Source organism: Monodon monoceros, unplaced genomic scaffold (genome assembly GCF_005190385.1).
Source record: "Monodon monoceros isolate NGI ecotype Baffin Bay Population unplaced genomic scaffold, NGI_Narwhal_1 Super_Scaffold_1, whole genome shotgun sequence".
Taxonomy (NCBI): Eukaryota; Metazoa; Chordata; class Mammalia; order Artiodactyla; family Monodontidae; genus Monodon; species Monodon monoceros.
This window is the reverse complement of record NW_021703765.1, coordinates 80621782-80644828: the sequence shown is the minus strand read 5'-3', so window position 1 is coordinate 80644828 and position 23047 is coordinate 80621782. Positions and strand designations below refer to the sequence as shown.

Below are 23047 nucleotides of genomic sequence, written 5' to 3'. Positions count from 1 at the left end.
CAAGTAGTCACATTTCTCATAATTATGTTTGTGTATATAAATTGGTTATTTCAGATAAATTAATGAGAAAAGTTAAAATTAAGAAAGCTCTGTTAAACTTTTTTTTCCCTACAAAATGGATAAAAATCCATCTTAGTGGTAGAATACTTTGATTTGGCTCCTATGAGTACAGTTGGAAAACCCCAGCTGAAAGTGTATTTGCCTGCTCGAATTAGGCATTTTCCCCCTAAACTCCATATATCTCATCTTTTAGGTCTCCTGGGCTCAACCTTTTTCATTTTCTCTTGGCTTAACTCTAATTATCCATCAACTCATGCTTTTTTGTGTGTTTCATGTTCTCCCTTCCATTTTGAGCTTTTATTTAAACTTAGTCTTATGGATTCTCCTTCTTAAATATCTTGGAATCCATTCCCCCTTCTTTCTCTTTACATCTTACTGTTATAGCACATCATCTTTTCCCTGATCTGCTGTAGCAGTTTCCTAAGATGTCTCCCTGCCTTGGTCTTACTCTACCCATTCTCAGTTTGCTTCCATACTGCTGTGGAGTAATTTTTCTAAGTCACAAATCTGACTATGTCTTGCAGTCCTCTATCTGAAAACCCTTTAGTGACCCCTGATTCTCACAGGATTAAATGAGCTCTTTAGCGTGGTGTTCAGAGCTGTGGGCGAAAACTTCTTCGTCTCTTGCCATCACCTTTGTGAACCTCGTATTTCTGTTCTGAGCTTCCGTACCCATGTTGAACTACTCTAGCCATCTTTCTTAGAGTGCCAGCATCATTCGTGCCCCCATAAGTTTGAATGCACTATCCAGAAGATCCTTGTCTACCCGGCAATTTCTTACCTGAGACTTGGCTCCATTGTCATCTTTGTAATCTCTCTCCCCAGGTGAATTCAGCATTTCCTTCTCTGTTCCCACAGCATTTTGTAACATATACTCTTTCTGTGATTTGCATGCTTTTCTGTCCTTTCCATCTTAATGTGAATTTCTTGGGATCAGAGACTATTTCTCTTTCATCCTTTTTTTGCCTGCTGTGTAGCAGGTTCTTCATAAATATTGAATGAATGGATCCGGTAGAAAATGTTGGTTTATGTTTAGAAGAGAGTTAATTGTCATTTTAAGTTTTTAATGTTAATATTTAATATTTTGTTCTAAAGATGGTGGAGCCAGGGCAAGATTTACTGCTTGCTGCTTTGAGCGAGAGTGGAATTAGTCCGAATGACCTCTTTGATATTGATGGTGGAGATGCGGGGCTTGCAACTCCAACACCTACCCCTCCCGTACAGCAGGTAAGAGTTTTCCAAAGCCTCTGTAAAAAGTGAGTTTTTTCTTAATTTTATTTTCTATTATAAAATAGGTATTGTTAAGCCTTAATTTTAAATATGCATGTGAATATTACTTTTATGTTGATTGTTAGTCTTTATTCACAAAGTGGAAAATACTTGGCAGTGAAAATCAAGACATTTTCTGCTTTGATATATAACGTAAGAGATGAATTGCTTAGAGTTATTGTGGGAGGATCACTAATCTCAATATTTGTCTTTGTACTTTATAGGAATATTTTTCTGAGGTTTCACTATACACATTCTCTGAAAGCAAAAATAATATTCTTGTGTTAGCGTAGTTTAGTGAAGATGTTATGCTTGCAAAGATTGTTACTTTATACCTGGTATCAGTGATTTTACATTCCATTTGAATGTAAAGCTTGAAAATTTTTTTTATTTTAATAAAATAAGTACATCTCTTGTTCTTGAAACAGAATTCACTGCCGTCATTCTTTATTTCTTTCTCTGATGTTGTTTTCTCTCCAGTCAGTGCCACTTAGTGCATTAGAACTAGGTTTGGAGACTGAAGCAGCAGTTCCTGTTAAACAAGAACCAGAGACGCTACCTACTCCAGCACTATTAAATGTTAGGGTAAGAATTATTTAGATTTGGCATTACTATGAAAATAGTTTAGGGTTGTAGTAAGAAAATAACCTTTAATATGAAATAGTTTTATTTCACTAGTTCTGCTTTTTGCTGCTTCTTTCCCAGTATTCTATCTACTCTCACCTCCTACTTTATAAAACGTTTCTTTCACTCTTCTGGTAGTTATGTTGATCAAAGATTAAGGGGAAAGAAACCCCCATTTTTTTAGGTTATTTATTGCAAGTGATAGAAAATTCATAAAGTAAAGGTGAACCACACGTTAACCCACTACATTTCATTTTTACTTGTTTATTTCAGCTTTTGTCCATTGGTATATATAATTTTTATGTGATTGTTATTGTGCTTTAAATGTAGAGTTCCACTGACCTTGCTTTAAACATAGCAGTTTTCATTGTTGTCGTTACTGTAGGCTGGGCTGCACGGCTTGTGGGATCTCAGTTCCCCAACTGGGGATTGAACCTGGGCCACGGCAGTGAAAGCCCTGAATCCTAACCAGTAGGCCACGGGAAACTCCCTACGCATAGCAATTATTAATTTAAGCTCTAGTGGTATAAAAGTATTGCACTGGTTAAAATTTGATAACTTTTGATAAATTATTGTTGAGAGTTACATTTAAAATTAATGGTAATCTAAAAGATTCTTGTTAGAGAAGTCATTAGCAAATAACTTGAAGGGGGAAAGAAGTAAAAATAGACTTAAATTTATAAAAATATCTGTGTTGGGGCTTCCCTGGTGGCACAGTGGTTGGGAGTCCACGCGGGTTCGTGCCCCGGTCCGGGAAGATCCCACATGCCGCGGAGCGGCTGGGCCTGTGAGCCATGGCCGCTGAGCCTGCATGTCCGGAGCCTGTGCTCTGCAACGGGAGAGGCCACAACAGTGAGAGGCCCGCGTACTGCCCAAAAAAAAAAAAAAAAAATCTGTGTTTTACTTTAGTTGGTTGAAGTCACAGACATTTGTTATCCTCAAATCTTGACTTTTTTTGTTCATTTTTGTTCAACTCCTAACTCTCACCCCCCAACTATAAAAATAAAATGCTATGTAGCTTTGCCTTAGGCTCAAAGGAAGCATCCGCATTATCACTGATATTTGTAATTTACCTGGGTGGATCATTCATGGGGCATAGGAATTTAAAACTCTGCTTGGTGGTCTTATCTTATTAAGTTAAACAGTAGTATAGTCTGTATGATAGCAGACAAAGCATTGGACAGGAATCATAGAATGTTAGAAATGGAAAATGGTCCTCAGAGACCCCAGGCCTCCAGAGGTAAAGTGATTTGCCTAAGGTTATCTGATTAGTTGGGGACAGTGCTGGGGTTAGAAATTATGTTCCTAGTCCTTGAGTTATGTAGGGTGACTATACATCACAGCTTGCTTAGGATACTCTCATTTTATGCTTGCTGCCCCCAACACAACTATTATACCTTCTTTTTCTCAAATGATGTATTTTAACTAGGTAGTTTATATCTAATGATATTTATTAGAACCAAAGTGCCAGTGGTTGCGTAAGATGCTTAATAAGTCAGTTTTAGAGTTTTAAATGGCCTGTTGTGTTTGTGGATATGGGTTGCATTAGAGAATAAAGAATTTTTCACAGGTGTGATGTATATGGTTTTCTTTTCTAGCAGCAGCCTCCATCTACTACAACATTTGTGCTGAATCAAATAAATCAGCTTCCGACTTTGGGATCTACGATTGTAATGACTAAAACACCACCTGTAACCACGAATAGGCAAACCATCACTTTAACAAAGTTCATTCAGACTACTGCAAACACACGTCCTTCAGTCTCAGCACCAGCAGCACGAAATGCCATGACCTCTGCACCTTCAAAAGACCAGGTTCAACTGAAGGACCTACTAAAAAATAATAGTCTGAACGAACTCATGAAACTGAAGCCACCGGCTAATATTGCTCAGCCAGTTGCAACAGCAGCTAGTAAGTCTTTTTGTTTTCAATAGTGTCAACTGCTTGCCTTCGTTAAGATATGTCAGTGTGTTTTTAAGGGTTTGCTTAGGTTTTAAAGAAGTAGTCATGACAGGAGATGATATCTGCATGACTCTAGTCTTACAGTATTTATGCAATTCAAGGGAAGCAAAAATTTAGAAGCCTTAGCCTTAAGCTTTAAAATGAAGTGTGGAATTATCAAGTGGCTACATGAACACCATGAGATCTCAGTTTTATAAATTGTGAATAACTGGTTAACATTTTTCTCAGTCATTTAAATCAGTGCTTCTCAAACTTTATAACTCTGAGTCACTTGGGGCTCTTTTTTTTTTTTTTTAATGAGTTTTTTTTTTTTTTAATTTATTTTTTGGCTGCTTTGGGTCTTCATTGCTGTGTGTGGGCTTTCTCTAGGTGGCGAGCATGGGCTACTCTTCGTTGCAGTGTGCGGGCTTCTCATTGCGGTGGCTTCTCTTGTTGCGGAGCACGGGCTCTAGGCGCACGGGCTTCAGTAGTTGTGGCACGTGGGCTCAGTAGTTGTGGCTCGCGGGCTCCAGAGTGCAGGCTCAGTAGTTGTGGCGCACGGGCTTCTTTGCTCTGCGGCATGTGGGATCTTCCCAGACCAGGGCTTGAACCCGTGTCCCCTGCATTGGCAGGCGGATTCTTAACCACTGTGCCACCAGGGAAGTCCCACTTGGGGATCTTTGTACAAAAACAGAGTCAGATTCAGTAGGTCTGGGATGGGGACCAAGATTCTGCATTTCTCATAAGCTTTTAGAGGTGCTGTTGCTGGTGGTCCTTGGACCATGCTTGAGGTGTAATGGGCTTTAAACTGATACTTTGCTACTTTGACTCTTACAGTTTTATGATTTTGCTTGTCATTAGCTTCATTGTATGTCGGTAGTTGTGTTTTTTAGTCAGTTTTCTTTTAAAATATATAAACTTTCATTGTAATGAAAATGAATAGTAATTCACTATATTTTCTTTGAAGAGTGAGCACTCAAAATACTTTTTTAATAATAGCTTTACTGAGATAATTTACATACCATTGTACCTTTTAAAGGGGTACAATTCAGTGGATTTTAGTATATTCACAGAGTTGTGTAACCATTACCACTAGCTAATCCATAATGCTTTAAGTGTAGGTTTAGATCTAAAGAGAAAAAGCTCAACAGTGATTTGATCACTCTTTTTTAGGAATTCATTTATGCATAAACACTATAAGTTTTACAGTTAATTTTTCTTCTCTGGAGTGGCTTTTTTATTGCTTACTTATTCAAAAGATATTTATTTATTTATTAATTGCCACACTACGAGGCATGTGGGATCTTAGTGCCTTGACCAGGGATCGAACCCATGCCCCCTGCAGTGGGAGCACTGAATCTTAACCGCTGGACCGCTAGGGAAGTCCCTGTTCTAGGATTCTGAGACTATGGCTGGGAAGAAAACTATTGAAATTTCTGCCCTCATAGAGCTTGCATTTGAGTGGAGAAAAACAGACAATAAACAAAATAAATGAAGTATATAGTATGTTAGATAGGGGTAGGCACGTGGAGAAAAATAGAAAATGGAATATGGGGCAGGAAGAGCTTGTATTTAAGTGGAATGCTTAGAGGAAGCTTTGTGTTTAGTGTAGTAAGGTAATTTTAAGGGTAAAATAGAATTTTTTTTTAACTTTGGCTATATCAAATTTTAGTAGTATAGCTTTAGAAACTGAAAAATGTGAACTCTTTTTTCTTTTTTTGGCTGTGCCACTCGGCCTGCAGGATCTTAGTTTCCCAACCAGGGGTTGAACCTGGGCCTCATCAGTGAAAGCGCGGAGTCCTAATCACTGGACTGCCATGGAATTCCCAAAACGTGAACTCTTAAGAGGGATATTCTGTCCTTCCTTTTTCCATTGAGCTAAATAGTATTTGACTCCCTGCCTGGTGATTTATACTAATAACTAATACATAGCATCCCACTAGGCTCTTGGAATGGGGTGCTGGATATTGAATAGAGAGTTCCTCCTTCCAAACAGCTGCTTTATTTTTCCAATTGAGAGAGATAAGTTTTAACACCCGATATATAATTTTGTAGCAGAATTGATTGCTGGGAAGTTCTAATGTGCTTGTGTTTATACAGTAGAGGGCCAGGGACTTCCCTGGTGGTCCAATGGTTAAGACTCTGCACTCCCAATGCAGGGGGCCTGGGTTCAATCCCTTGTCAGGGAACTAGATCCCGCGTGCCACAACTAAAGATCCCGCACCCGGCAATGAAGATCCCGCATGCCGCAACTAAGACCTGGCTCAGCCAAATAAATAAATATTAAAAAAATAATAACAAAGTAGAGGGCTGGGGCATTCTAAAGGAATGAGCAAGGAGTGTTTGTAGGTGATACAGAACTAACTTTGTCTTCAGTGACAAATGCAATTAAAAATATCAGATAATCTAATCTTTGAGTCCATACCTTTGTGCCTTTTGGCTGTAGTTTTACTCTTAAGGTTATTGTCCTGAACTGACTGGAGCCTGGCAGCTAGATGCCCATTGAGAAATTATTTTAACTGTCTCAGGATTGATTTCCATTCTGTGCCATGGAGAGCAGGACCACGGCCCTGACCTAGCTGAGGTGCAGGGCAGCATCTGGAATGGCTCCTGGGAGACTTAGGGGTGATCAGCAGTTAGTAGAAGCTGCTTTTCATTAAAGTCTTTGGATTTAATGAGGAGAAAGACTGCTGCTGTGCCATCGTGAGGAAAGAGTTTAGAGAGCAAAACAAAAGAGCTTTGGAGCTGACTGAGTAGTATCTAGTACAGTAACATCTCCCACATCCAGTATAATACTTCTTAAAAGACAAGTCAAGGCCATCCTTGTGTGGAAGGCTGAGAAATTGTCAGACTAGACCAGGGCTGAAAAAGAAACATGGTAAGTGAATGCCGAAGGTAAACCAACTTTTGTGTTGTAGGAGAGGGTCATCTTTTTACTGAAAGGGAAGAATGTTAAAAGTATCAAACTGCAAAGAGCGAGGTTTTGCACGTTCTCTCTCTCTCTCTCTGTTTTTGGCCGCCCCGCATGGCTTGTGGGATCTTAGTTCCCCAACCAGAGATTGAACCCAGGCCCTCAGCGGCAGTGAAAGCATGGAGTCCTAACCACTGGACCGCCAGCGAATTCCCTGCATGTTCTCTGCCCCTTTTGGAGCCCTTAGCCCTTTAGGTGTCTCTTTGGATTCTGATCTCTCAGTTGAGCTCCAGTCCTGTAACTCTTTCTATGAACTGTTCAGTGGCTCTCCCACAGTTATATTAAACAGATCTGTGCTCCTAAGTAAATTTATTATCTCTGTACCAGCTTCCTTATTTTGCTAACACTTTAATCCCAGCCATTTTGTAGTCCCAAGTGACAGGCCACCCAAATACTCCCTATCTTTTGGTAGAATACATAAGGTCGTAATCTGTTCTCCTGGTGTAATTTTCACACTGTAATTGCAAGAATACCAGGTACTGGGAGTGCTTCAGGTATACTTGGAGGATGGAGGCTAGTTACAGGGGCTCAGAACTCCTCAACCAAGTAGTTCTTTTTTTAAAAAAAAATAATTAATTAATTTTTGGTTCTGTTGGGTCTTCATTGCTGCGCGCAGGCTTTCTCTAGTTGCGGCGAGTGGGGGCTGCTCTTCGTTGCGGTGCGCGGCCTTCTCACTGCTGTGGCTTCTCTTATTGCAGAGCACGGGTTCTAGGTGCGTGGGCTTCAGTAGTTCTGGCTCGCGGGCTCTAGAGCGCAGGCTCAGTAGTTGTGGCGCACAGGCTTAGTTGCTCCGCGGCATGTGGGATCTTCCCGGACCAGGGCTCGAACCTATGTCCCCTGCATTGGCAGGCAGATTCTTAACCACTGAGCCACCAGGGAAGCCCCATAGTTCTACTTTGATTGATACTTTGATGGAGAGGTTCTTGTGCTATATCTTAAAAGAGTTTGCAAACCACTGGTATAGAAGAACAGGTTCACTCTTTGGATCTTTATTCTGAGGGAAGACAGTAGAGTTCCCAAACTTTTTTTTTTCCCTTCCAGAAATAATTATTTTGCCTTGAAAGTTAGTAAGTACCTCCAGATCAGGTGCGATTGATTCTGTCTTGGTGATAATACCAGGTTTTGCACCAAGTGAAGTGTCACAGCATGTCACACGCTGGCTGTGGGTAATTGTTTTGAAATAAACTGCCAAATAGCGTTCTGGTTAAGGTGTCTTTTTGATAAATAGTTTTCAAATTTCCTGTGCACATGTTTCCTTTTAAGTTGTTTTCTAATGTTAATTCTTACCTCCGTAATGACGTATAGCATGAGTATTTTTATCCTTATGCTTAATTTAAGTTAGAGATAAGCATATTGGTATTCTTTGGTTTGTGAAGTGGGTAAACTTTACTGAATTTTTTAAAAACTGTAGGAAAATAGATATTTTGTTATAAAATGTACATTATTTCTCCCCCTCAGCTGATGTAAGCAATGGCACAGTAAAGAAAGAGTCTTCTAATAAAGAAGTAGCAAGAATATGGATAAATGACATGAAAATGAGGAGTTTTTCCCCAACCATGGTGAGTTTCAAAAGCTATATCTGTATTTTTGTGTGGTATGAAAGTACACTTGGCTAAGTGTAGCCCTCAGAAAACTCTTTTTGGGGTGAAGGGGAGCTTCTCAGCTACATAAACTAATGAACAAGCATTAAACCTCACTGGAATAAATTAATATATGCTAAACAAGGTGAATATAAGATACAGATTTGATAGAGTATTATACAAAGTACTGACACTTTTCTATTGTGAATTTCATCTGGTAAGTGAAAAGGACAATGTGGAGTAACTAAAAGTATTTGATAATTATGTTCATTTTAGGATTGAGCCTTATTATATAGCTGGTTATGGGATGTCAGATCATATAATGGTTTAGTTGTGAGTAATTATATGTTAACATTATTTTTACATTTTGGAAATGCTATATGCTTCAGGTAAATTGATTCTTTGCGTGTATTTAATAATTACGCAGTGTATAACCCTGCCTCTGTGTGGTGGGTTTCTGGCTCCCCATTTTAATAAACATATAATTAATGCCACATGGTTTAAGTAGTAATATAAGGTACAGCAAGAGGTAAATAGTGATGCTCGCAGTAGGGCTTATGAGTTTGTAGGAAGATGAGACTCAGATGGCCTAGGAGGACTTCACTTTTTTTTTTTTTAATAAATTTATTTATTTGTTTGTTTTTATTTTTGGCTGTGTTGGGTTTTTGTTGCTGCGCATGGGTTTTCTCTAGTGCGGCGAGCGGGGGTTACTCTTAATTGTGGTGCGCAAGCTTCTCATTGTCGTGGCTTCTCTTGTTGCAGAGCACAGTCTCTAGAGTGCAGGCCCAGTTGTTGTGGCGCACGGGCTCAGTTGCTCCGCGGCATGTGGGATCTTTCCAGGCTAGGGGTCGAACCCGTGTCCCCTGCATGGGCAGGCGGATTCTTAACCACTGCGCCACCAGGGAAATCCAGGACTTCATTTTATGGAGGCAATGTCATGGAGTTTGGGTGTCGAGTCTGGAGAGACTTTGAGAGGGCATTTTAGGAAGGGAGCTACAGCATTAATAGGCACAGAGGAGGTGGTAGCTATATGCTTAGGATACTTAGCTTGCAGGAAGAAATTGGAATGGTTGACTGGGGGCTCTGTGGAGGGTCCTGAATTGAATTTGATGGACTTGGGACTTGGAGCAGCACCAGTGAGGCCCCTAGAAGTAGAGGGACCTGTTAGTGACTCAGGATGTGTTGGGAAGAAGAGACAGGTTAGGAGGTTGGTTAAGTAGTCCAGAAGGGAAGTGATAAGGAACTAAACATCAGGGATTGCAAAGGTGATTGGAAAGGATGAGGGGAAAGGAAAAAAGAAAGTAAGAGGGGACTGCACATAATGATACCAGAGGATTGGTAAGACTGGGAATGAAATACAGAATTGGAGAGACAGCAAAGCAACCTGTGCCTGAGGTTTTGAATGGGGACCAGGAGAACAAGTGTTGGCAGTATCAGTTTACTTAACAGTTGAGTGCCAGCAGCTTACTTGGAAGTTGATTTTTGGAAAATAAGAATGCATTTTTCTTTAAGATTATTTAGTGCTCAAGTTCCCAGTCCAGCCCATGTTGCCCATAACATGCCAAAAGTTCTATATTGTCCTAGCAGTTAAGAGACATCTAACAGATTGCAAACTGGTAGCCTGTGGATGAAAACCAATTGACAGGTGTTTTGTTTGGCATCCACATTATTTTGAAAATTTTTGAATGTGTTGCAAACACATAAAATGCTGATTTCCAGGTTCTCTTGAAAAATAGGAGTACCTGATAATCCTGGGCCCACATTCCTCACTTCGTGTTAACATGCTTAGAGTTGAGTAGTGAACATCTACTTTGTATGTTGGTCACACATTCCCCGTGTACCACAGTCTCCCTCCCCTTCATTTGTCTCCTTGACCCTAAGCTTGGTGTCAGTTGCCATTTTACATCCAGCTGGCTTAGACATATTACTTGTCTGGTCCTTGGATTTTGTGACTGTATTGTGTTACCACCTAATCCTCCAATTATATACCTGCAGTATATATTTTTTAAAGGTAGGGAAAGACAAGGTAGAGGGAGAAAGGCGGCTGGTCATTTAGCACAGTGCGCATTCCTATTTTACAGATGAGGAAAAAGGTGCAAAGGGGGATGGGCAGGACTCAGAATGTAAGTAATTTGCCCAAGGCTACACAGATAACAGCAGAAGTGGGGTCTGGGTCTGTTTCTTTGGCCAGCCCCATTTCATCTCTTATTTCTGAAACTGGGTTTTATTTTGGCATACTTTCTGAGAACATTCAGGGTTTCTTTGGATTTTTTTTCTGAGGACTCCATGAGTTGATGGCTGGATGTTTATCTCACATCTCCCTTTTCTTTCCCACATTTATTGAGCATCTATGTGCCATCATATGCTGCTCTAGACTAAATAAAAATAAATAAGTAAAATAAAAATAAAATAAAAGAGGAGCCTGACCTTGCATTTTATTTATTTATTTGTTTGTTTTTAAGATAAACTTGTTTTATTTATTTTATTTTTGGCTGCGTTGGGTCTTCGTTGCTGCGCGCGGGCTTTCTCTAGTTGCAGTGAGCGGGGGCTACTCTTTGTTGCGGTGCACAGGCTTCTCACTGCGGTGGCTTCTCTTGTTGCAGAGCACGGGCTCTAGGCGCGCAGGCTTCAGTAGTTGTGGCACGTGGGCTCAGTAGTTGTGGCTCGCGGACTCTAGAGCGCAGGCTCAGTAGTTGTGGCGCACGGGCTTAGTTGCTCCGCGGCATGTGGGATCTTCCTGGACCAGGGCCCGAACCCGTGTCCCCTGCATTGGCAGGCGGATTCTTAACCACTGCGTCACTAGGGAAGCCCTGATGTTACATTTTAATGCCATGTGTCCTTGGCATTACCTGTAGGTCCTGACTAGGTTTTCTCTTTGTCCTTCTCCTCCCTTCCTTGGTATACTGGGTCCCACAGCTTCTTCCCTACATTCTTCCTTGATCAAGTCCACATTAATAAAGAGCTTCCCTTTATGGTTGCAGCTTTTTCAGCTTTTCAGGCGCTTTTTCAGGCGCTTCTTAGTCCCCTATTCCTCCCTGCCTCTACCTCTTTAAGATTCTGTAGAGAAACACAAGGTAACATGACTATATTGACCATTCACTCACTTTGCCTGGGGCAGTCTGGGTTTACTGCTGTTTTCCTGGTGTAAGTTACTAATAACTCCTCATTTTATTCTCAGATGTGCTGACGTTTGGAGAGTAGGTGATATAGGATTCTGTATGATTGTTGTTGTGTCTGTGGAGACACAGATGCCTGAAGTAAATTCTCTGTCTTTTAGAAGAACCTTTAAACTCCAGAGTTTTCTAGGGTTTTGGTTTTAGGATCTAAGGGAAAGAAACAGATGAAGGTAACTGAGAAGAGGGTGGGATGTGAGACTTAAAGAGAGTTCCTGCCCATGAGAATGTAGGATGTGCTGCTGGGGCTCATCCACCTTTTCTCTCCAGACCCCTTGTTCTTTCTATTCCTGGAACTGCAATGAAGATTGAGGACTGGAGGTTAGACTTCTGGGCATCAGGGAGGCTGGCAGGTAATATTGAAGGGGAAGGTAGTTTGAGAAGGTGGTGGAGCCCTGTGGTGACCCAGTTGTGTGTTTGCGATGAGAGCAGGTCATGGATTATCTCTGCTTATCTTTGGAGGAGCAGGGAAACCATAGACTCTGACCCAGATATTAGGGAATATAGAAGTGGTATGTCCTGTTTCCAAGATTGAAGATAGTGGGTATTCCTACAGAAGAGTTTTTCTGTGTGTTGGCTGGGCCTCCAGTTTCTGGACTTAGTTGATTTTGCTCTCTCTGTTACAGAAGGTCCCTGTTGTGAAAGAGGAAGATGAACCAGAGGAAGAAGATGAAGAAGAAATGGGTCATGCGGAAACCTATGCAGAGTATATGCCAATAAAACGTATGTCTTTGGGATTTGTCAAAATAATGAAAGACTTCTGGGTTCCTTTTGAACTTAAAAAACTGCCACACACATTATTATGTATTAAGATCTATCCATGTTGGGTACCTCAGAATTTGATAAGTGTGAGCTTTGTAGTGTGTTTTGTTTTTTTTTTTTGCGGTACGCGGGCCTCTCACTGTTGTGGCCTCTCCCGTTGCGGAGCACAGGCTCTGGACGCGCAGGCTCAGCGGCCATGGCTCACGGGCCCAGCTGCTCCGCGGCATGTGGGATCTTCCCGGACCGGGGCACGAACCCATGTCCCCTGCATCCGCAGGTGGACTCTCAACCACTGCGCCACCAGGGAGGCCCTGTAGTATGTTTTAAACTAGAATATGTTTTAAAATAGCTACATGAAAATTCTGTGAGTTCGTAAATTTTCCTACAGAAATTTAGAGCTTTGCTTTGGAATGAAGTCTTTTAAAACCAGGAGTGAAAAGGCTTTTTCCTTTCAAGTTAATTTTGCTCATATCAGCAGTGATTATAAAATCATAGTAAATTACAGAAATGTAAACACGTATCTTAGCTTTATAGTTTATACAGCTTATCTAAAGCAAATTATAAAAACATGGGAATCTTAAAAATAAAATCTGCTATTCGAATTCAGTGGTTTAAATTAACACCATTGCTTCCTTTTTTCCCGTAATGACCATGATTCATTATTTTAGTGGCCACTGTATTAAGTTGAAAATGAATAATTTTTAGTTTTTGTGTAAAATTTTTCACTTTTTCATTTTATGGGGGTAATAAGATGGAAAAAAATCTATGGCTAGAATTTTTCTCTCCTATACTCTGGCTTTCTATAAAACGTCACCAATAAGACCACTTAAACTGAAAATCTCTATTTACCAACTATGTATGGATTCCAAGGTCCCATACTTTCCTGGTTATTTAAAATGATGTCTTTAATCTAGGATTATGTTCTGTTACTACTGGAGAACCTGGTGGTATGAACTGCGGTGGTATTTTTCTAGATCTTTTTAATCAGCAAGTCTCTATTTAAACCATAGGTAGTTGATAAATAGGTAATTTTAGTCAAATTTAAACAGTACTTTACCATCAGTCAGTGACTTTATATAGGATCCCAGGGTGTATAGTTACTTCTTATCATATTTTCTCTGTCAGGAGAAATATTGCAATATCTTATGATAAGACTGGGAAGTGTTATTACTTAGAATAATTAAAATGAAATACTTTTAAATTTTTATTTAGTAAAAATTGGCCTGCGTCACCCAGATGCTGTAGTTGAAACTAGTTCTTTATCCAGTGTTACTCCTCCTGATGTTTGGTACAAAACATCTATTTCTGAAGAAACCATTGATAATGGCTGGTTATCAGCATTACAGCTTGAGGCAATTACATATGCAGCCCAGGTAAGCTGTGTAATTTATAACTACATACAGTTTTTATCTTTAATTTTAGTTCACAATGTATAGTTGTTTTAATTCAAAGTTAAGTTTTCCTTGCATGAATATCTTGTGAATGTGATTTTTATAGAAGTTTTATGTGTTAGAAAATTAAAGGGGTAGTGTGGATGTGGGGAATGTGTTTCTAGTGCAAATGATAAATTGTCATAACCTTTTTGGAATTCACTGGGAACATGTATTAGAATTAAAAATACCTGTATCCTTTTACCTAACAATTCCATTCGAGTCTGTTTCATAGAACTATTAGATAAGAACATATATATATAAGGCTATTTGTTGCAGCTTTTTTTCCCCCCAGTGGCTAAAAGCTAGAAAAGATTTGAAAGCTCACACCCTTGGGGAGTGATTGAATAACCTTTGGTATTACCATATGGGTGTTTTACCAGCTTTTATATTATGTCAATTGTCTTGAAAGGATTTCTGAAATACTCCATTTTTGTAAAATAAATAGGCAACCATCCCCCATATTTATGTTTTATAAAAAAGTTTGTATTTGGTTGTACAGTCCTTGAAAAATTATGGAAGAATACTCACCAATTTTTTAACTTTAATTACCTGCTACATACGAGGGTAGCAAGAAAAAAATACACAGACCTCAGAGATAGGGCAGGTTTGGTTCTAGACTACCACAGTAAAGCAAATGTCACAATAAAATGAGTCGCATGAAGTTTTTGGTTTCCCAGTGCATGCAAAACTTAGTGTTTACACTATAATGTAGTCTGTTAAGTGTGCAATAGCATTATGTCCAGAAAAACAATGTACATACCTTAATTTAAAAATACTTTAATGCTAAAAAATGCTAACCATCACCTGAGGCTTCGGCAAGATGGGGGGAGGTCTCGCCTTGGCGTTGATGGCTGCTAAAGATCCGAGTGGTGGTTACTGAAGGCTGGAGGGGCTGTGGCAGTTTCTTAAAATAAGACAACAGTGAAGTTTGCCGCATTGATTCACTCTTCCTTGCACTAATGATTTCACTGTAGCATGCAGTGCTGTTTGATGGCATTTTACCCACAGAACTTCTTTCAGAATTGGAGTCAGTCCTCTCAAACTCTGCCACTGCTTTATCAACTAAGTTTATGTAATCTAAATCCTTTGTTGTCATTTCAACAATCTTCACAGCATCTTCATTAGGAGGAGATTCCATCTCAAGAATCTGCTTCCTCCACTGAAGTCTTGAACCCCTCCAAGTCATCCATGAGGGTTAACTCCTGTTAATGTTGGTATTTTGACCTCTTCCCATGAATCATGAATGTTCTTAGTGGCATCTAGAAGGGTGATTCCTTTTCTGGAAGGTTTTCAGTTGATTTTGTCCAGATGCATCAGAGAAATCAACTATCTGTGGCAGTTACAGCCTTACAAAATGTGTTTCTTAAAGAGTAAGATTTGAAAGCCGAAATTACTCTTAACTCCATGGGCTGCAGAAAGGCTGTTTTACAAAGCAAGCATGAAAGTGACATTGATCTCATTGTACATCTCCATTAGAGCTCTTGGGTGCATTGTCAATGAGCAGTATTACTTTGAAAGGAATCTTTCATTCTGAGCAGTAGGTCTCAACAGTGGGTTTCAGATATTCAGTAAATCATGTTGTAAACAGATGTGCTGCCTTGTTCCATTTGTAGAGCACAGGCAGCGTAGATTGAGCATAATTCTTAAGGGCCCTAGGATTTTTGGAATGGGAAATGAGCATTGGCTTCAACTTCAGGCCACCAGCTGCATTAGCCCCTAAGTCAGCCTGTCCTCTGAAGCTTTGAAGCCAGACATTGACTTCTTCTCTCTAGTTATGAAAGTCCTAGATAGCATCTTCTTCCAAAAGAAGGCTGTTTCATCTACATTGAAAATCTGTTGTTTAATGTAGCCACATTTATCGATTATCTTAGCTAGACCTTCTGGATAACTTGGTGAAGCTTCTGCATCAGCACTTGCTCTTTCACCTTGCAATTATGTTTCGGAGATGACTCCTTAAACCTCATGAACCAACCTCTGTGAGCTTCAGAATTCTTCTGCAGCTTCCTCACCTCTCTCAGCCTTCGTAGAATTAAAGTTAGGGCCTTGCTCTGGATTAGGCTTTGGCTTAAGGGAATATTATGGCTTGTTTGATCTTCTTTCGAGACCACTAAAAGTTTCTTCATGTCAGCAGTAAGGCTGTTTCGCTTTCTTATTGTTTGTTCACTGAAGTAGCACTTTTAATTTCCTTTAAGAACTTTTTTTTTCATTCACAATTTGGCTGTTTGGAGCAAGAGACCTGGTATTCAGCCTGTCTAGGCTTTCAACATGTCTTCCTTATGTTGTAATCATTTCTAGCTGTTGATTTAAAGTGAGAGACATGCAGCTCTTCCTTTCACTTGAATGCTTAAAGAAGCCATTGTAGAGTTATTAATTGGTCTAATTTCAATACTGTTGTGTCTCAGGGACTGGGGAGGCTGAAGGAGAGAGAGAGATGGGGGAAATGGCCAGTCGGTGGAGCAGTCACAATACACACAACATTTATTAATTAAGTTCACCATCTTATATGGGCGGGGTTCATGGCAGCCCAAAACAATTAAAATAGTAACATCGAAGATCACTGATCACAATAATAAATATAATAATAATGAAAAAGTTTGAAATAGTATGAGAATTACCAAAAAGTGACTCAGAGACACGAAAGAGCAACTGCTGTTGGAAAAATGGCACCAATAAAATTGCATGATGCAGGGTTGCCACAAACCTTCAATATGTAAAAAATGCAGTATCCCCTGAAGTGCAGTAACAGTGAAACACAATAAAATGAGGTATGCCTGTATAGTTACGTAAAGAAAGTATCCACACTAAGCCAACTACATGCCATTTCTATAAAAACAGAGAATGTTAATATATGACTAAAACAAGGTATGAAAGACTGATTGCCAAAATATCTAAAGGAATAGATAATTACCAGCGTTTTCTTTTTCAGCAACATGAAACATTCCTACCAAATGGAGATCGTGCTGGATTCTTAATAGGTGATGGTGCTGGTGTAGGAAAAGGAAGGACAATAGCAGGAATCATCTATGAAAATTATTTGTTGAGTAGAAAAAGGGCTTTGTGGTAAGTGCTAAAGACTGGCTGTGGAAGCTTTTGTTTGTGAATAATCCAGCATATGGGGATGGGTCTTCGTGAGTAGGTATATTTTTTTGAAGTGTCAAGGCCTGGGTTTATTTATTCCTGAATATTGCTAGAATGATGGGATTTGTATTGAATTTGTGTGTTTTTCTTTTCCCTTTTTTTTGTGGCAGGTTCAGTGTTTCAAATGATTTAAAGTATGATGCCGAAAGAGATCTGAGGGATATTGGAGCAAAAAACATTTTGGTCCATTCATTAAATAAGGTATGAAAGTTTTCTATTCAGTTGGTCATTCAATAAATATTGACTTACCTGTGAGATGGGAATAATAATAGTTTCTACTTCATAGGGTTGTTAAGAGGATTAAATGAGTTATTTCACAGAAAGCATAGTGAGTGCTAGCCACTATTGTTGGTTTTCGGATTACTAAGTGTTAAATAATATGCTAGGTAGGGTTATGTAGTGGCAAACAAAATAGGCATTGTCTGTTTTTATGGAGTTTATTCTCTTACTCTTCAGGGTTTTTCGTTTGTTTTTGTCTGTTTCTGAAGTTACTGTATATGGGTGAAACTCATATACTTATGAGTATAAGGGTGTAGTGTGATAAAGCTATATGGACAGGTAGTGTGCCCATTGCATCATATAGAGAGAATTGTGATTTGGACACTGGTTTAGATATTTGTACATTCAGTGGACTTGTATACCCGTACCTGTGTTCATGTTAAAACAGTTCTGTCAAATGGAAGAAAATGTGTTTCATTATCTAGAAAGCACAGTTCAATGTTCATTTAGCAAATCTTTATTGACCTCCTATATGCAGCAATTCCTGGAGTCACATGGGTAGAATAGACAGACCTAGTTCCTGCAGGTGCTTCCTTGCTAGCCCTTTGAAAAGAAGTAAATGTAAATCTACTTTCCATGCGAGTCCTAAGTTGCTTCAGTGTTGAGTCCTAAGTTGCTTCGGTGTTGTTGCCCTGCCCATCAGTGGCTTTTTTTGGGTGAGGGTTACTGAGTGGTTTGTTGGGTTAAGTACTGTGTCTTGAATGACTACTAGCAGTTCAAAACTAAAACATGTAAGGGGCATCTAGAAATATTTTTGATTTCTAAATCAGCATAATTGAGGAAGACCACAGTAACTATTAATCATAATTCTTATATATCCCTCAGATCTTAATTACAGTGCTTTGCATGTAGTAAATGCACAATAAATATTTGTAGAATGAATATTGTAACCTTTTCTTGGGGAGTTTGGTTTGTAATCTTTTTTTTTTTTTTTTTGCGGTACGCGGGCCTCTCACTGTTGTGGCCTCTCCCGCTGCGGAGCACAGGCTCCGGACGCGCAGGCTCAGCGGCCATGGCTCATGGGCCCAGCCGCTCCACGGCATGTGGGATCTTCCTGGACCGGGGCACGAACCCGTGTCCCCTGCATCGGCAGGCAGACTCTCAACCACTGCGCCACCAGGGAAGCCCTGTAATCTTTTATTGATGATAGACTTTTTTGAGACTTTGATGAAAACTGGATCCTTGTACATTAAAGTTATACACACACACACACAAACACACATGAGAGGGTTCATGTGTGTGTGTATGTATGTGTATACATGTGTATGAGAAATTTTGTGTATGATCTTAAGAGGTCCTTTGACTTTCCTGAAGCCCATCATGGTACCACCAGTTTCCTGCTGTAGAAATCTGGGTGGGATAAATATTTTAGAGACAAAAGTGTATTTATTAAGTTCTTCTCTTTTCTTTTTTAGTTTAAATATGGAAAAATTTCTTCCAAACATAATGGGAGTGTGAAGAAGGGTGTGATTTTTGCTACCTATTCTTCCCTCATTGGTGAAAGTCAGTCTGGTGGTAAATACAAAACGAGGTTAAAACAACTCCTACATTGGTGCGGTGATGACTTCGATGGAGTGGTATCCTTTGCAACAAGTTTTATAATTTTTAATGACACAAAATATAACACACAGGAATTCTGAGGTTAAATAAAAAGACTGCTGGGATGAGAGCTTTAATGATTACATAGAGTCCAAGGGAGTCAGAAAATTGATTCTGTTTTGTAGCTGTCATATAGGAGGCCAGTATTTAAGTTCCTGCTTTAGGAAAATGTTAATAGGTATGGGATATGCTGAATACTATATTCCCTTCTTAACTTAGTGATTTCCAAACTTATTTGCTCATAGCATACCTTTTACTATCCTGCATGAGGATCACCAGTTTTTGAAGTACTGATTAAGTTGGTTATCATTGTGCTTCTATTTAACAAAATTTGCTCAAATTATCTGTGTGATGGACATTTTTAGCCATAGTGGATCCTTTCGTTCATTCTAATTAAGAATTAAATATCCAGTTAAGGAGTGACAGCGCCGCAAGGTGGCAGCCACCACGGGCTCGGACAGTTTATGAAAACTGAATATACAGCCTTAAGATAGAATGTGGACCTAAATACCCAGAAGCACCCCCCTTTGTAAGATTTGTAAGAAAAATTAATATGAATGGAGTTAATAGTTCTAATGGAGTGGTGGACCCAAGAGCCATATCAATGCTAGCAAAATGGCAGAATTCATATAGCTTCAAAGTTGTCCTGCAAGAGCTTCGGTGCCTAATGATGTCCAAACAAAATATGAAACTCCCTTAGCCGCCTGAAGGACAGTGTTACAGTAGTTAATCAAAAAGAAAAACCACAGGCCCTCCGCTACCCACCCCCCATTCGATTCAAGCAGTCTTCATTTTCTGCAGTAGTAAATTTTCTAGATGCCAAAAAAAAATTAAATATCCAGTTAAGGTTAATGCCAAATTCAGTGAATGCCTCTGTGGCTGGGGGAAGGGGGCTATGGAGATCAAGGAGAGGCACATAGAGGGCTTCATTGATATTTGTGATCTTACAGAAAAAGAAAACCATCTGAAGCAAATATGGCAAAATGTTAAGGTTTGACAAAACCAGATGATAGGTATAGGTATGTGGATATTAGTAAAAAAAAAAAAAAAGTTAATGCTCAGGGGCTTGTTATCAACAGCATCCCTCCCCCTAATAATCTTGATTCTTTTTTTTACTCCAGCTACCATCCCAGAAATCTTGGATGTTTCCCAAGTCCTAAGTGAAATAAAAGTTAACTCTTCCTGAAAGATTGGAGACACTTGCTACTAATGTGACATGTTCCTTAATTTACTCCTTACAGATAGTGTTTGATGAATGTCATAAAGCAAAAAACTTATGTCCTGTTGGTTCTTCAAAGCCAACCAAGACAGGCTTAGCAGTTTTAGAACTTCAGAACAAATTGCCAAAAGCCAGAGTTGTTTATGCTAGTGCCACTGGTGAGTAGTTACATATTTAAAAGAGAGAGATACATATGTTATTTTTTCAGCTATAATATGTTTTGTCTGGGGGTTTTTCAGGTGCTTCTGAACCACGAAACATGGCCTATATGAACCGTCTTGGAATATGGGGTGAGGGAACTCCATTTAGAGAATTCAGTGATTTTATTCAGGCAGTAGAACGGAGGTAATGCAATTTACAGTATACACTATTTGTTCTCAGTAGCAATCTAAAAGAGGTGTTATTGCTAAAATCTCTTCCATGTATGTTAAAGCTCTACTATATTTAATGATAGTTACTGTGTGTTTTAATTTTATTCAGAGGTGTTGGTGCCATGGAAATAGTTGCTATGGATATGAAGCTTAGAGGAATGTACATTGCTCGACAGCTGAGCTTTACTGGAGTGACCTTCAAAATTGAGGAAGTTCTTCTTTCTCAGAGCTATGTTAAAATGTATAACAAAGCAGTCAAACTGGTGAGCATGTTTTTATTAACTCTTAGTACTTTTAATGTACCTGATAATGTATCTGTTAGCCAATTTTGTCCAGTCAGGAGTATATTTTGTCCAGTATACTCCTGTCAGCTCACAGGAGTATATTTCTGCTATAAAACAACAGATAAATCACTGGTTCCTTATTTTCCCAATTTTCTCTTTGTTAAAGTAATTTATAAAAAATAGCCATTTATTTTGGTTGTATAGTTTTAAAAATCACAATGTAACTGTTTCCTAGAATGACTGCATTAGTTAATAAGAATTTTGGGACAGCTCTATGTGAGCGTCCTAAAAAACATTTGTTTAGAGATTCCCAAGTTACTGAAAATGCTTCGTTGAGTTAATGTTAAATGGTGTCTTGCACTTTAATTTGATTGAATTAGTCATTTTAAAATCACACTCAAAAGATTGAAATATCTAAAATGTTGATTGTGCACCTTCAGTGGGTCATCGCCAGAGAGCGGTTTCAGCAAGCTGCAGATCTGATTGATGCTGAGCAACGAATGAAAAAATCCATGTGGGGTCAGTTCTGGTCTGCTCACCAGAGATTTTTCAAATACTTGTGCATAGCATCCAAAGTTAAGAGGGTTGTTCAACTAGCTCGAGAAGAAATCAAGAATGGAAAAGTAAGTTGGAGAATTCATTAACAGGTTCATCTTTGGTTATGTGTTTTAGTCTTTTGAGTGTTAAGGCTTTCTACTTAAAAAAGCCTTTTCTTTCTAAAGGGTACTTGTAAAAAATATTAACATAGTAAGACTTTAAAAAATGCATTTTTAAGATAATAAAAGCAATACGTGTTTATAAAGAATTTGGATAGCTCAGAAAAGTATAAACAAACATCACTATAATTTGGCTAACCATAGATGTAACAACTGATAACACATGGATATATATATTACATTAAGGTGTTTTCCTTTTTGGTAAATACATATTTAGTTAAAGCACAAAGAACTGGGGCAGGGGCTTCAGTAGTGTCCACTGTTGTAATACTGTTTCCTAGCTAAGTGTATTACGTGTAGCATGTCTCAAATATATGTAGAATAAATAAATTGGTACACACATACAGTAATGGGTAATTCTTGTTTGAAATCTTTTTTTAAACTAAATATTTAAAATATGTCTTAAGAAACCACATAGATATTTTTATTTATAATTAATAATATTCTTTTTTGCCTCCAGTGTGTTGTAATTGGTCTGCAGTCTACGGGAGAAGCTAGAACATTAGAAGCCTTGGAAGAGGGTGGAGGAGAATTGAATGATTTCGTTTCAACTGCCAAGTAATGTTTATGGTTTTGAGTTTTTACTTAGATTAGTTTAAATGTTGGCATTTCCTGGAGGCAAAATTTTTGTGTTTTAAAGTTTTTCTGATTTTAGTTTTTATGGTCCTGTGTATGCATAACAACATGTCTATTGGAAAACAATAACATAGAAATGCTGAAATGTTAAGTATTTTGACAATATTATGTCCAGTATTTGGACTAACTGAAGGGCTTGATTTTTGTTTTGTACATCTTGGAAATCTGACAGCTTGGTTTAAGATACTCAGTTTTGTTTTGGCTTTGTGTATTGGAAACTACCATTATCCAGAGGAGCAATATAGTTTAGTTTGCCCCAGTTTAGTATGCTCTAATATAAACATTGCAAATAATCCTGAGATAGTCAAAAGAGATTTTTAAAATGTTTTTAGACACTGGTTTTCAGTTTGTTTGCCTAACAGACAGTTCTAACTCTGGTAGCAAAATTAACAAAATAACTTTTGCTGCCATGCTATCTTTTGCCTTAGGGGACACATTCAAGTGGCTCATTTTAAGATAGATATAACTTAAAACTACTTTTAAAAGCAAAACATGGCACCTGCTAATCTGTATCTTTCCTGTGCTTGCCTGCCTAGTATTGCCTCTGAAATGATAGGCACTAGTTACAGGGAGCTATTAAGCAGTTGAAGTGGCTAGTCCAAATTGAGATGGCCTTTAAGTATGAAATAGACACCAGGTTTCAAAGACTTAAAGAAATATAATGTAAAACATTTCATTGATTACATTTTAAAGTGATATGTTAAGTTAAATAAAATATTATTAAAGTTAGTTTCACAAGTTTTCTTTTACTTTTTAATGTAGCTACTAGAAAGTGTAAAATTTGTGCTTGGCTTGCACTGTATTTCAGTTGGACAGTCTTGGCCTAGAATATTAAAATTCATTTGAGCTGGATTATCAGTATTTTGTAAGATTGAATAAAATGTACTTTTCATTTTTTAAAAATTTATTTTATTTCATTTTTATTTATTTTTAAAATATTTTCTTGGCTGTGTGTGTCTTCATTGCTGCATGGGGGCCACTCCTCGCTGCAG

At 38.7% G+C, this 23047-nt stretch overlaps 1 protein-coding gene and 1 pseudogene across 6 annotated transcripts in view; both read left to right on the top strand.

The window, feature by feature from the left end:
- The window catches only part of SBNO1 (strawberry notch homolog 1), a 53471-nt gene that overhangs the window by 7190 nt on the left and 23234 nt on the right, over nt 1-23047 (top strand). The window contains exons 2-15 of one of the 6 annotated variants that reach the window (XM_029224463.1): nt 1156-1287; nt 1810-1914; nt 3555-3864; nt 8324-8424; nt 12248-12341; nt 13593-13753; nt 16740-16873; nt 17062-17152; nt 18646-18807; nt 20071-20206; nt 20288-20393; nt 20529-20682; nt 21144-21326; nt 21880-21977. In XM_029224463.1, the coding sequence (XP_029080296.1) occupies nt 1156-1287; nt 1810-1914; nt 3555-3864; nt 8324-8424; nt 12248-12341; nt 13593-13753; nt 16740-16873; nt 17062-17152; nt 18646-18807; nt 20071-20206; nt 20288-20393; nt 20529-20682; nt 21144-21326; nt 21880-21977 (1967 nt within the window). Of the gene's footprint in view, nt 1-1155; nt 1288-1809; nt 1915-3551; nt 3865-8323; nt 8425-12244; nt 12342-13592; nt 13754-16739; nt 16874-17061; nt 17153-18645; nt 18808-20070; nt 20207-20287; nt 20394-20528; nt 20683-21143; nt 21327-21879; nt 21978-23047 lie in introns of all 6 variants that reach the window. The other 5 variants (XM_029224451.1, XM_029224457.1, XM_029224443.1 and 2 more) reach the window with 5 other exon arrangements.
- On the top strand, nt 18998-20064 carry LOC114898248 (annotated as a pseudogene).